The following is a 14,086-nucleotide window of genomic DNA, read 5'->3' as shown; positions in this document are numbered from 1 at the left end:
TGTCTTCCTTTGTATTGATTCATCACTATCGTTTAGGAGCTCCTGATTGTTACATGAAGAATTATTTATTATTTACGAAGAATTATATGCACCCATTCTCAAAATAAGATTCTAGCTAACAGTCCAAGAATAATAAAAAAATAATTCATTCTTCTTAGAATGAGTGAAAAAACGTTTTAGACAAAGTCTGGATAGCTGTGAAGTGAGTATTGTTGTAAAATCATTATTGAGGATCAGAATTTCTTAGTTGTGACCATTAAATATTGAATAGTGTGGATTGTATTGACAAGGATTCGATCAATAAAACAACACCAATGAAGCCTCTGTTTCAAAAAATGTTTGTCTTCTTCAGAGATCAATAATGTGGAGTTAGTTGTATGATACAATGCACCTATTGTATCCAAATACTAATCATTACGATTTTCAAGATTTCGTGCATTTAATTCAAAGCACTTTCTTCAAACAACGGAATTTTAAGGGTATATTTAAAATTCATGAAATTTAGGATTACAATATTTTCTCTTAAAAAAAGAGTAATAGAATGTAAAGTATAAAGTCCACTTACAGCTATGTATAAGATAAATTCATAGCCTACTATTTACATACGAGGTGTGTTCAAAAAGTAACGGGAATTTTCGTTTTTTGAAAAAAATATTTATTTATTCATCTACATTAATATTGTCGCCTTCGCATACAATACACTTGTGCCAGCGCTTTTTCCAATCCTCGAAACACTTCTGAAACTCGATCTTTGTGATAGCTTTCAGCTCTTTCAGCGATTCGCTTTTAATGTCATCTATGCTTGTAAAACGACGGCCTTTTAATGTTCTCTTTATGTTTGGAAATAGAAAAAAGTCACATGGAGCCATGTCTGGCGAATATGGAGGCTGGGGCATCGTTAAAGTTTTGTTTTTGGCCAAAAATTCACGAACAAGCAATGAAGTGTGAGCAGGTGCATTATCGTGGTGCAAAATCCATGAATTGTTTTGCCACAAATCCGGGCGTTTTTTCGGATTGCTTCACGCAAACGGCGTTGAACTTGTAGGTAGTACTCCTTATTGATTGTTTGACCTTGTGGCAAGAATTCATGATGCACTATGCCATTAAAATCGAAGAACACAGTGAGCATAACCTTCACATTCGACCGCACTTGTCGAGCCTTTTTCGGTCTTGGCGATCCAGAATGCCTCCACTGGGACGATTGAGCCTTAGTTTCGACATCATATCCGTAAACCCATGTTTCGTCACCTGTTATAACACGTTTCAGTAGATCCGCATCGTTGTCGACTTCATTGAGTGACTCTTGAGCAACTTCCATTCTCCGCTGTTTTTGTTCGAAATTCAACAATTTTGGAACAAATTTTGCTGCCACACGTTTCATACCCAAAACATCCGAAAAAATTTCATGGCATGAGCCAATTGATATGGCAACATCATCAGCGACTTCTCTGATTGTGATTCGGCGATCGTTCATAACCATTTCTTTCACTTTTTTCACGTTTTCATCGGTTGTTGATGTGCTTGGACGTCCAGGTCGTTCGTCATCTTCAACGTTTTCGCGGCCATCTTGGAAACGCTTATACCACTCGTAAATCCTTGTTTTACTCATAGCAGACTCACCATATGCCTTTATTAACATTTCACACACTTTATTTCATTTTTTACGCAAAATTTAATAAAAATTCTTTGATCCATTTTTTTTAACAAACAAAAATCGCCAAGCTCGAAAAACACGTCTAACCTTAACGGCTGCCACTTAAGAAGTAAACAATGAATATTACTGAAAATTTTATCGTACTTCAGGGGCATGTGTACCAACATAATAAAAAAAAAATTTTTACAATCAGACTCTCCAAACCCGCGAAATTTAAAAATTCCCGTTACTTTTTGAACACACCTCGTATGTGTAGGATAAACCATGAGCCAGAGGAAGTAGAATGCATGCAGCTATCGACTGCACAATGCAGGTTGAACCTTCATCTTGATTTTGAAGAAAGTTCTTAGTCAAGGCTACAAGTGGTGACGTAACAACGATAATGAACTGAAGTTTTAAATTTAAGTTAATTTTTATTTATTTTTCAAAAGATAGCTTTTCTTTCCAACACACATACAAAAAATAACATGCCTCTTTTATATTTTCAGTTCATTTCACTCTTGGATTTCACATTTTGGCTACTTTAGTGAATCATATTGAAGAGAACGAGTCCCTTTTTTTTCTTTTTTCGTCGCTGAGTAATTGGTAAATTATTAATACAGCGTAAAATGTTTATAACTCAATTTTCACTTCAGCATTTTAATATAGCCTATTTTTTCGACAACGTTTCGACTAATTTATTGCCTTCCTTTAGGAGCTTGGTTTGTACAAATATATTACAAAAGTAAAAAAGAATATTGCCAATTTCTGTAATTTTTTTATTATGTTGCGGAGCTTTCGAGCTAGGAAGTAGGTAATCTTCAGGATTTATTGAGAATATAGTATTTTTAAATTGTTATTCTTAAGTTGGTGGGTCTTCTATCCTGACCGTTTATGAACTCCTTAAGTCTGCTTGAGTACATGTTTATATTTACACAAAGATTGTGGCCACTAACTTTCAAAAATTTAAATTTGTTTTACTTTGGTTAACAGTTCGCCAATAATTTAAAATTATTATCACTTGAATCAATCAAGTTCTTAAAATAAACTAATAATGCAAGTTTAGCAACGGCAAATTAGAATTGTAAGTAGAGATTCCAGAAAAACGAATTAATTGGCCAAGTGGTTAGAAAGAAAAGCTAATGTATTGTTGTAATGGGTTTGATTCCCGGTCTTGGCCTTGGATTTTATTTAATATAATATAATTAATATGAGAAATTTAAGTATAATAACAGCACCTGATCGTAGTTGAACTGAACAAAATAAACATTAATTTTATTTCAACGATATCAGAATATTTTGCTAAGAAGAAACCTGTAACCTTATAATACTAAGCAATTATATGAAGACCTTATATTTGTGTAAATTAATATAAATTAATAATAATTTTAATTTGGAGACCTGGTAATGGGGTGAAATATAGGATAATGCCGGCCATGGATGCAACGCTGAGTATTACAGTGAGCCGAAAGGCCCAGGAACTGAGGCTAGCCACGGACATGACCACATCTGTGAGATGGTAACACTGTTTACGATGCTTGTGATCCGCGCACTCATTCAACACTGGATGAAAGTAAGAGTGTACACATAAGATCTCTTCATTGTCAAACCCCCTGTTTCTCTGTTTATCCCCACTTTAATTTTTAATTAAAATTTAATTGGCTTTAATTTTTGACAAAAAATAAACTTTTATTAAGGTCTCTGCATTTAAAATATTTATTCGCCAAAAATTGCCTTCTTGTGAGTTTGAAAATTGTAATTATCATGTGTCTTTTGACTGGAAGACAAAGTTTAATAACATTCATTATTTATATATATACATTATTTGTTGTTCTTGCGGACTTTTACTCCAGATTATGGTTTAGATAATCAGATTTAAGAATTGATCAATCAATTAATAATTGATTATTATTTGACTTACTGTTAACTCTGTAGGGAATCCAAAAATAAAAAGCGTATAAATATTCTTAAATAGCTTTGTCAACCACCAGGCCATCTTCAGTCTAAAAAATTATAACTTCTGTTCATTAAAAACATGTCCTATTTCTACAGAAACTTTACTGGACATAATTTTAAAAAGTAGCCTAATTATTATTACTGTTATTTTAATTTTAAATAATGTCAGTCTACTTGACAAACGATCGAGACTTAACCTACCTAACAAAAGACTCATATCTACTGTTACTGCGCCAGTCATACGGCATCGAAGTACGGGGATCGACTAAGCGTTCCAATTCACTACGCCTCCAGACATTACAGTCAAAAATACTTCGAAAACGCTCCATTCTATATATCTAACCTCACTATCCATAATGACCTCAATATCCCTTTCATTACGAATCTAGCTAACACTCGTTTTCTCAAATTTCATTCCTCTACAACAGCTCATCCTAATCCTCTCATAGAACATCTATCTTCCTCCACATTACCAGGTAATCCTCTAAGAAGATTGAAGAGAAGATAGCCTCATGATCTACTCTCATTGTGAGAGCATTCTAGCAAAGCACATTACTGGAGTGACACCACTGGGTGCCTTCTCCACTCACGATTTTCTTTTATTTTTTTCATCAGTACCAACCGTTACAGTTGTAAATTCCAATAATAAAAATTAAAAAATGTCAATTTATTATAATAAATAATAATTATTTTTAATGATAATTTTTTTGACACTCACGTTTTTTATCTTTTTCAAATTTATATTTTCCCTAGATAAATAAGATTTATGGACTCCAGAGAATTGGCTTAGCGATGATGTGGTGCAAACTTCACAGAATGAATGCAAACAGATTCTGTAGCATTCCTTGGCTAAATTCTAGATTTATTCAATACAAAAAGCAGGCGAAGACTTGTTTTGGCTAAAACAAATCATGCGTTTAGTGAACAGAGCAAAATACATTAGCAAAAACTGCATCACTCACACAAGTTAGTTATTTAAATACGTTGGTGTCTATTGCATGGAAGAACATAGTTTTGCGTACGTACATGCTAATTCCAGATCAACATCTTAAGCTTTAAAAAATGACTATTTACTCCAAGCCCTTTAGTGGTCAATTGCTCTTAAAATTCAGGTCCATCGCTTATGTAAAAGTCGCTAATGTGTTAAAAAAAAATTAATAAATACAAAAAAAATGACAATATCAATTTGTTACCGTTCACAAATTTAGTTAATTCTTAATTTTATTATATAACCTATACGAAAAAATGAACCAAAAATGGTTCAGTACATCTATTTTGTCATTAACTGAATTGCGGTTAATAGTAATTAATAAAACACTTTTTTTCTATAAAAAATAAAATATTTTTACATCTTAAATGGATTAAAAAAAAAAAATCATTAAAAATGAGTTTGAGCTACAGTGCACGATAACAGCGTTGATTTTTATCTGTCGTGGCACGCAATTTTCCCTATTTTCGACCGATTTCGGATTTTAATCCACCGTCAGAGATCAATATAATGAATGATCAGCCAAAATAGGACAAATGAAATTATGCTGTATTCATTATAAGCGCCACCTACAGCTAAGTAGTATTTGGGTAGATAAGGACTAAACAACACATGTTGCCGTAAAGAAGCAATTCACACTTCCAAACGAAATTAACAATAGACAAGGATTTTATTTATTTTGCATGTTAATCTTTTGTTCTTTATAGAGTTGGAGGCCCTTAATCAAGCTGCCGGCTTGTGGGTCACATTCTGCCAACCACCATCATGCAGCGGCTCTGCTCATATCCCTTTCATAAAAAAAAAGAAGAAGAAGAATAAGACAGATCAAAAGAAATCAAACACAACTCATCAGATTTCAGTGTAAATCCGTCAAACAATAATCCATGACTAATGCGGATGGATGTACATTTCCTATTATAAGAGGTGTGACATAAACTCTCTCTTTTAGCGGCAGATTTCTGTTAATACAAGCTGGCGAGCAGGTATATCTGCGAGTTACAAGGAAATATGAAAGCGTGTCTCCTGCACGTACAGAATACGAATGCGTTCAGTAAATTAAAAAATTTTCTTAGGACAGAAAATTTTTGCAGCAATTTTGATTAATTTAAAGAGATTCTGGATTTAAGATTTCTATAAAAATTACTAATTATTTTTAAAACTAAAAGTAATGTAAAGAAATATTGCAACTATGATAGGTAATCACCCACTTTCTTGATTGTTCAATTTGTGTTTTATTGTTTTAGATAAACGAAATGTTTTCCCCACAGACAGAATACTTCCACAGAAGATGAAGAATTGACGTGAAAAATGAATTCCAAAATATAAAACTTCGGTGTATTCAAAAATATAAAACTTTGGATTATTCAAAATAAAAAAATGTTGTGTGAAGCCGATGCTCCCCATCTAAATTTATGACTTCGTGGGCAAAATTAAGTTTAAAATATAATTTACGGATCAACTTTATGGGCCTAGAAAAGGAGATTAAAGTGCCGTTACATTGGTGATAATAATTTCTCTTCCCTCCTTGGCCGAACCTCACAAACTTAAGAGCTGAGCATGATTTCAATTTCTTTATGTGAAGAAATATTTTCATGTAGCCTGTAATAGTAGAAAATATGCTATCTATTTTTATTTCATGAATTGACAAAAAGAATAATTATCTTTAACTAGATAAAATAGTTTAAGAATAACTCTGCATCTGCATGGGCCACTACCTAGTTAGTACCAAGTACCGCTGCTAGGATTCGCTAGTAAGCCTCTCTTTAAACACATTCTAAATAACTACAATTTAAACTATTTGAAAGACTTCTTAGCAAAAATTTATGAATTCTATATTTGGTAAAACCTTATTCTACTTAATTTTATCATCATTTTAAATGTTCCTAGTAGCCAAATACACTATATTGGGTCAATTAAGCCTTCAGAGTGCTGATGGTTCTGGTTATGTTTATATGTACCTAAGGGCGTTTGCTACCTTACCAGATTAACCTTGCGCAGTGGCAATATCGTAACCAATGAAGGCCTCCTGAGGTGCGATTATTGCTAGTTGAAAACTTTTACCAATACCCCGCCATGAAGCCGTGAAACACCGACTCCATAGGCAATTTTTGAAAGCCCCTACGGGGGTTGCAAATGTAATAAACAAATTCCGAAGGTGTTAATTGTAGATGTCTACCAATACCACTCGAACGATTCGGTTACGCTCATCCACATACATAATAGCAGTGAGGTTTACTTGGTAAGCAATGTGCAAATTTGTATAATGTAAGGGCATTTATCCATTATCCAATATTTATAATCTTATGAAATATCGAGACTATCTTACTTCTGAAGCAGACCTTTTACTTGGTTACGTATAATTACATATTACAAAAAACTAGAAAATAAATTTGGACATTTTATGTTAAAGAACATAGAATGATAATGAGAATTATCCATCGAGGAAGATGGTTATCATAATATACAGAAAAATAATTGATGCGTTTTCTGTAGATACGAGATTGTAGATTGTAGGTAAGAAAGTTACAATTTGGCAAACATTGGTATGTTAAATCTGTCGAAATGGATTGGACTATATCCATCCAAAGGCAGAAGGGATATTATGAGAAGTAAAGGAAACCTTAAAGACACACTTAATACTAATTTTATTGCTCTCAAAAATTTAAAATATATGGCTATAAACATTTATAGCTACTTTCTAGATGGTTTGGCAAAAAATATTATAACTAGTCACTTTATCAACATTTAGTCATAACATTAGAGATCTACTTTCTCCATGATCATGCACTATTCATGACTATTTACAATTTAAAGTTTTCACTTAAACAATTTGGTGACATAACATTCATTTTGCTTTAATTTGAAGAATATATGCGGAAAATAGGGCCATTAATTTTTATTTTAAGAAATAAACTCTTATTAATTGCTCATATACTTCTTCAAAACGAATTTCGTGATCCCTTCACTGAGTTCAATATTTAACTACTGTCGGAATATTATTAAAACTGTCCGGTAGGACAGTTGTATAAGGGTTGACCATCAAAAACTGCACGAAAAAGTGTAACGTTGAAAAACACCCAACTTTGACAATTTTTTTCTATTAAAACTGTCCGGTAGGACAGTTGTATAAGGGTTGACCATCAAAAACTGCACGAAAAAGCGTAACGTTGAAAAACACCCAACTTTGACAATTTTTTTCTCTTTTTCTATAAAAGATAAAATTCCCAAATTTTCTTTAAAATAAAGGGCAAATCCTCCTTTATGACTGTAATTTTTTTGCACCAACATAGATTAAATAGATTTTGAGAAATACGTTGCTGAAAATGAGCAAAAACGGCATTTTCAGAAAATGTTCTTGTTCTTGTTCTTCTTGTTGTTCTTCTTGTTGTTCTTCTTGTTGTTACCTTTTTTGTAAACAACGTAGCGCCTAAACGCGCGAACCGATTTTCATGAATGAGGTGTCATTCGATTCGGAATTTTATGTAGATGTGCCTTTTGGGGGTCTCGACGCTGTACATCGAATGGGAGAGGAGTTAGCCCCATGTATGTGAGACCCCCTCCAAAATTATTATTACTAATAACTCTGTAAATCTTAGCCCGATTTTGATAAAATTTGGTAGGATGATAGGGTGAGGGCTTCCCTACGTAACATTAAAGCGACGATCTGCTCTTACACTTGTGAGGGGAAGTACAGCAATCGTTTCAAATTATCCACACGTGAACCGATTTTCATGAATGATGTGTCATTCGAATCGAAATTTTGTACAGATTTGCACTTTAAAAGCCTGGACGCTGTGCCTCATAAGGAGGGGAGTTCGCCCCACCCAAATAAGGCCCTTTCTAAAACTATTATTACCAATATTTCTATAACGCTTAGTCCGATTTTGATAAAATTCAGCTCGAATAAGTGGTTAAAGCTCCTCTGCGTGGCTGTGAAGTGCTATCATGCTCTTGCACCTACTAAGAGGAAGTACTGCAATCGTTTAAATTATCAATGAGTGAACCGATTTAAATCAATGAATTGTCGTTCGATTAAAAAATCTTTGTCTCTTTGCCTAGAAGTACTGCAATCGCAGTTTATTTTTCTTACTCCTCTTAAAGGGAAGTACTGAAATCGCAGTTTAATTTTGTTATTTACGTACAAATATCTTCCTATGTTATTCAAAACGCTTTTTTAAAAAAAATTGTTATAGAGGATGGTTTGGGGGACCGCAACTAATAATCATTCTTTAAAAAGATCTCTCCAGTGGTAGTTACGGTTCCGACTTAACACCTTATCAGGTTATAATGATAGAAATGCTTATTCCAAATTAAAAAAAAATCTGTCAAGCAGATATGTAACTTTGCAAAATAGACAAAAAGGAAAATCCATCCAAAAGGTACAAAAATCTCTTTAACAAAAACTTACAGTTTAAAATGTTAAGTATAAGGGTTGATTAAACGCCAAAAGGTACACAAATCAGCAAGCACCCAACATTTCATTAATTCTTCATTAATATTTAAGTAATTTTACTGCATTAATATTCATTAATATTTTTTAGAATTTATTAGATGTCACAGACCCTTATGCTGGCCACTTCATTTATAATATTTTTTTGTTATAATTATGATCAATCACATATACGTACATGCATGTTAAAGTAGAAAAAGACAAAGTTAGAGTCGGCTACTGTCTTGAATTCATCTTACCGAAATATTCATGAGCACAAATAACACACAGTTAATAACAAGTAGATTATTCAACAATTATTGATTTCTCAATTGTAATTTAATTTAGTCCCCCTAATTTTACTTATAGTAAGATACTGGTATAATTAGCTGCCCTAAAAATATGCATATCTTCTTCATTTTACATTACATGTATACAACATTGTGGGATGAATACCTAGATTGAGAATGTAATTGTAGAAAACTATATTATTTGCGATAAAGCCAGATAATTATTACCTATTATTATAAACGTTTGACTACAACATAAAATAACAATTACTTTAATCGAAGAATGAACTTAAACCGACGATTTTTATTTAAAAATAAATAAATAAAATAAACAAAATCATTAATGTATGTTGGTGTAAGCATTTTTTAAAAAAGGTTTTGAATTCTTTAGCCTCATAATTTTTTTTATTTTTTATAACGTTTTTCTTTTTAACCTGTAATCAACAGTTTGATTATTATAAATAACTAGATATTACAGTCAATCTACAGTTCTACTTGAACATATATTTTGTAGACGAAAATGGCCAGCATAAGGGTCTGTGACATCTAATAAATTCTAAAAAATATTAATGAATATTAATGCAGTAAAATTACTTAAATATTAATGAAGAATTAATGAAATGTTGGGTGCTTGCTGATTTGTGTACCTTTTGGCGTTTAATCAACCCTTATACTTAACATTTTAAACTGTAAGTTTTTGTTAAAGAGTTTTTCTATAAAAGATAAAATTCCCAAATTTTCTTTATAATATAGGGCAAATCCTCCTTTATAACTGTAATTTTTTTGCAACCACCCAGATCTAATAGGTTTCGAGAAAAAAGTTGCCGAAAATGAGCAAAAACGGCTTTTTCAAAAAATGTTCTTCTTCTTCTTCTTCTTCTTCTTCTTCTTCTTCTTGTTGTTGTTGTTCTTGTTACCTTTTTTGTAAACAACGTAGCGCCTAAACGCGTGAACCGATTTTCATGAATGAGGTGTCATTCGATTCGGAATTTTATGTAGATGTGCCTTTTGGGGGTCTCGGCCCTGTACATCGAATGGGAGAGGAGTTAGCCCCCTTTATGTAAGGCCCCCTCCAAAACTATTATTACTAATTACTCTGTAAATCTTGGCCCGATTTTGATAAAATTTGGTAGGATGATAGGGTTAGGGCTCCCCTACCTAACAATAAAGCGACGATCTGCTCTTACACTTGTTAAGGGGAAGTATAGCAATCGTTTCAAATTATCGACACGTGAACCGATTTTCATGAATGAAGTGTCATTCGAATCGAAATTTTGTACAGATTTGTACTTTAAAAGTCTCGACGCTATGCCTCATAAGGAGGGGAGTTCGCCCCACCCAAATAAGGCCCTTTCTAAAACTATTATTACCAATATTTCTACAAAGCTTAGTCCGATTTTGATAAAATTTAGCTCAAATAAAGTGGTTAAAGCTCCTCTACGTGGCTGTGAAGTGCCATCATGCTCTTACACCTACTAAGAGGAAGTACTGCAATCGTTAAAATTATCAATGAGTGAACCGATTTACATCAATGAATTGTCGTTCGATTCAAAATCTTTGCCTTTTAGGGAGAAGTACTGTAATCGCAGTTTATTTTTCTTGCTCCTCTTAAAAGGAAGTACTGAAATCGCAGTTTAATTTTGCTATTTACGTACAAATACCTTCCTATTTTATTCAAAACGCTTTCTCAAAAAAATGGTTACTGATTTGTGTACCTTTTGGCGTTTAATCAACCCTTATACTTAACTTTTAAAACTGTAAGTTTTTGTTAAGGATTTATCAATAATCAATTCGTTCAGCTTTGACAGTTGTTTAAAGTGAGTCAGAGGATAAAGCTTCTTTCATTCAGCATCAGTGCTTAAATTATAGCTATAATATTATACTTTTATTATACATGGATTGATTCTCTAGCTCAAAACGTTATTCCCAAAACTCAATTGGGGCATACGAAATAGAAATATATATATTGTGTAGTTAATGTTGAAGGGGAACTAAATTGAGCCATTTGTAGTTGCTTTTTACATAAATTAAAGACAAGAAGATTTTTTCAAAGCTTCAAAGTGTGCAGAAAATTCGGCCTAATTGAAGATAAATTTATTTATTTAGAAAATAATAAAAAGTTTAAAGAACTCTGTATTTAAACCAAAAGCAATATTACCTATTTTGTTAATCAATTAGATTTGTGCCGGAGCAGCACCAAATTTAATTACTAAACAATTATTTCCACCAAAAATAAAATGAATTTTAAAAAAGTAAACAGAAAAGTACAAATAAGTAAATAAATAGGTAAAAATTAAATTTAAAAAATAATTACAATTATAATTTAATTGGAAAAACAATAGTAAAAAAGTTGGGCGTTTTTCAACATTACGCTTTTTCGTGCTGTTTTTAACGATCAACCCTTATACGAGGGTCGTTTGAAAAGTCCGTGCAAAGTCAGAGAGATAGCACCACTGGCGCGTATCGAGGTTATGTTTAGTTAGTAGCATCTCTTGGAAGAACACACACCAAGTTTTAGCCAGATCGGTCTATTTCTTTGTGTTTGGCATTCGTTTGAATCGAGGAAGTCGAGTGATTTTCAAAAAATGGACGAACAAGAATTTCGTGTGTTGATTAAACACTACTTTATGAAAGGCAAAACGCCTCAGGAGACTAAAGAGAAGCTTGATAAACATTATGGTGACTCTGCACCTTCGATTAGAACAGTTTATAAGTGGTTTCAAAATTTTCGGAGTGGCCTTATGGGCACAAGTGACGCTGAACGTTCTGGACGCCCTGTTGAGGTTACTACTCCAGAAATCATTGATAAAATCCATGATATGGTGATGGATGACAGAAGAGTGAAGGTGCGTGAGATTGCTAGTGCTGTGGGCATCTCGAATGAACGGGTACATAATATTTTGCATCAACATTTGGACATGACAAAGCTATCCGCAAGATGGGTGCCGCGATTGCTCACGCTTGACCCAAAACAAAATCGTGTGAAGTGTTGCAAGGACGGTTTGCAGCAGTTCCAGAAGAATCCGCAGGACTTTAAGTGTCGTTTCGTCACTGTGGATGAAACATGGATACATCACTACACTTCTGAGACCAAAGAACAATCTAAACAATGGGTTACCAAGGGGGAATCTGCGCCAAAAAAGGCGAAGACCGTTCCTTCGGCCGGAAAGATTATGGCGACTGTCTTTTGGGATTCGCAAGGAATAATCCTCATCGACTATCTGGAAAAGGGTAAAACTATTACAGGTGCATATTATTCATCGTTATAGGACCGTTTGAAAACCGAGCTGCTAGAAAAACGCCCACGATTGGCCCACAAAAAAGTCCTTTTCCATCACGACAACGCACCAGCTCACACCTCAGCAGTTGTGGTCGCAAAATCAATGGAAATAGGGTTCCAACTCGTTTCACATCCCCCCTATTCTCCAGACTTGGCTACCTCGGACTACTATTTGTTCCCCAATATGAAGAAATGGCTGGCGGGAAAAAGATTTTATTCAAACGAGGAGGTGATTGCAGAAACGAATGGCTATTTTTCAGACTTGGACAAATCCTATTATTCGGAAGGGATCAACAAACTAGAGCAGCGTTGGACGAAGTGTATAAGCATAAAAGAAGACTATGTTGAAAAATAAAAAAGGTTTACCTCGAAAAAGTATGTAGTTTTTATTTTTGCATGACTTTTCAAACGACCCTCGTACAACTGTCCTACTAGACGGTTTTAACGCAGTCATTGATTATTTCAAACCTGGCGAAAGGGACAGTCAAACGAGATTTCAATTCTGCATGATATTTTCCGTGTGTCCATGGTCTCGCTAATAACTGATTAATAAATTCCTCGATAGACTATCTTGTAATCACATCTCCCAGGCAAAATCTTCTCCAAAAACGCATTTCTGGGTTAATCAAAGCGGCTGAAGCGCCATTGGCCTTCGGGAAATCTAATTGTTTATTCCCAATGACTTCAAGTTATGCACTCTAATAAATGATTGTTAATTTCTTATGAGTACATCTTAACATGTTAATACTTCAATTGTCATCTAAACGAGGCCTAAATAAACAATTAGAAGAAGATAAGTTGCTTGAAATCAGGTCAATCAACTGAAAAATTATTCAATAGCTAGTGAAAGTGCAGACACAACAATAAATTTCATTTGTGTCGAAGGTAAGAGTTATGGAAGTTAAAAAAGCAATTAGATTTCTCCATAGAAATTACCAAGAGGCCTTAACTCTGAATTCTTGATAGTGTAAACATGTATATTCTGTGCCCAAGTGTGACAACATCAAAATATGGAATTTGTTCAAAATAGTTATAAACTTGAATCACCTGGCCCCATACATTCTCTAACTCCTCGATAAGAAGTACTACGATTTAGTCAAATTTACTAAATTGAATCCTCATCTGAAATGTAAGTTTTGTGGCCCTCCAAATGTGTGACGAAGACAAAATGAATTAATTTGGTGGTAATTCTAGCTGATATTTTCAAATATTTCCATAGTTTGTTTAAGTTATGCTTCAAAATAAGGACGACCTAATGTGTATACTCTAGCTCTGCTGCTGATATTGGTGGTGATAAAAAAAATACTATACTTTGCTGGTCATTCTAGTTCTTATTTCGTGATTTTTCCTTTTCTTTTTGTGGTTCTGTAGAATAGACCGATCTAATCTACATATAGTATTCTAGTTTTGTTGTTAATAATGGTAGTCAAAGACAAAATAAACTAATTTGTTGCCCATTCTTGCTGTTATTTCCATCGTTTTTTAAGTTCTGCTTCAAAATAAGGATGAC

The 14,086-nt window shown here is 33.4% G+C and overlaps 1 protein-coding gene and 1 non-coding gene across 3 annotated transcripts in view; one reads left to right on the top strand and one right to left on the bottom strand.

The window, feature by feature from the left end:
• Positions 1-14,086, bottom strand: part of LOC141452766 (uncharacterized) — a 50,414-nt gene that overhangs the window by 17,315 nt on the left and 19,013 nt on the right. The window contains exon 1 of one of the 2 annotated variants that reach the window (XM_074125176.1): positions 3,035-3,177. The exons of the other annotated variant lie outside the window; for it this stretch is intronic. Within the exon in view, the coding sequence (XP_073981277.1) occupies positions 3,035-3,134 (100 nt within the window). The 5' untranslated portion in view covers positions 3,135-3,177. Of the gene's footprint in view, positions 1-3,034; positions 3,178-14,086 lie in introns of those variants that run through there. 2 annotated transcript variants of the gene reach the window in all.
• Positions 6,564-6,704, top strand: LOC141453865 (U4 spliceosomal RNA). Its single transcript, XR_012458266.1, has one exon. It is a non-coding gene; the product is annotated as a U4 spliceosomal RNA (small nuclear RNA).

The sequence above is a fragment of the Rhodnius prolixus genome, unplaced genomic scaffold (genome assembly GCF_049639745.1).
Source record: "Rhodnius prolixus isolate KJV_2025 unplaced genomic scaffold, Rpr scaffold_3, whole genome shotgun sequence".
In the NCBI taxonomy this organism is placed as follows: Eukaryota; Metazoa; Arthropoda; class Insecta; order Hemiptera; family Reduviidae; genus Rhodnius; species Rhodnius prolixus.
The sequence above is the reverse complement of the archived record's forward strand: the minus strand, read 5'-3'. Positions and strand labels throughout refer to the sequence as shown.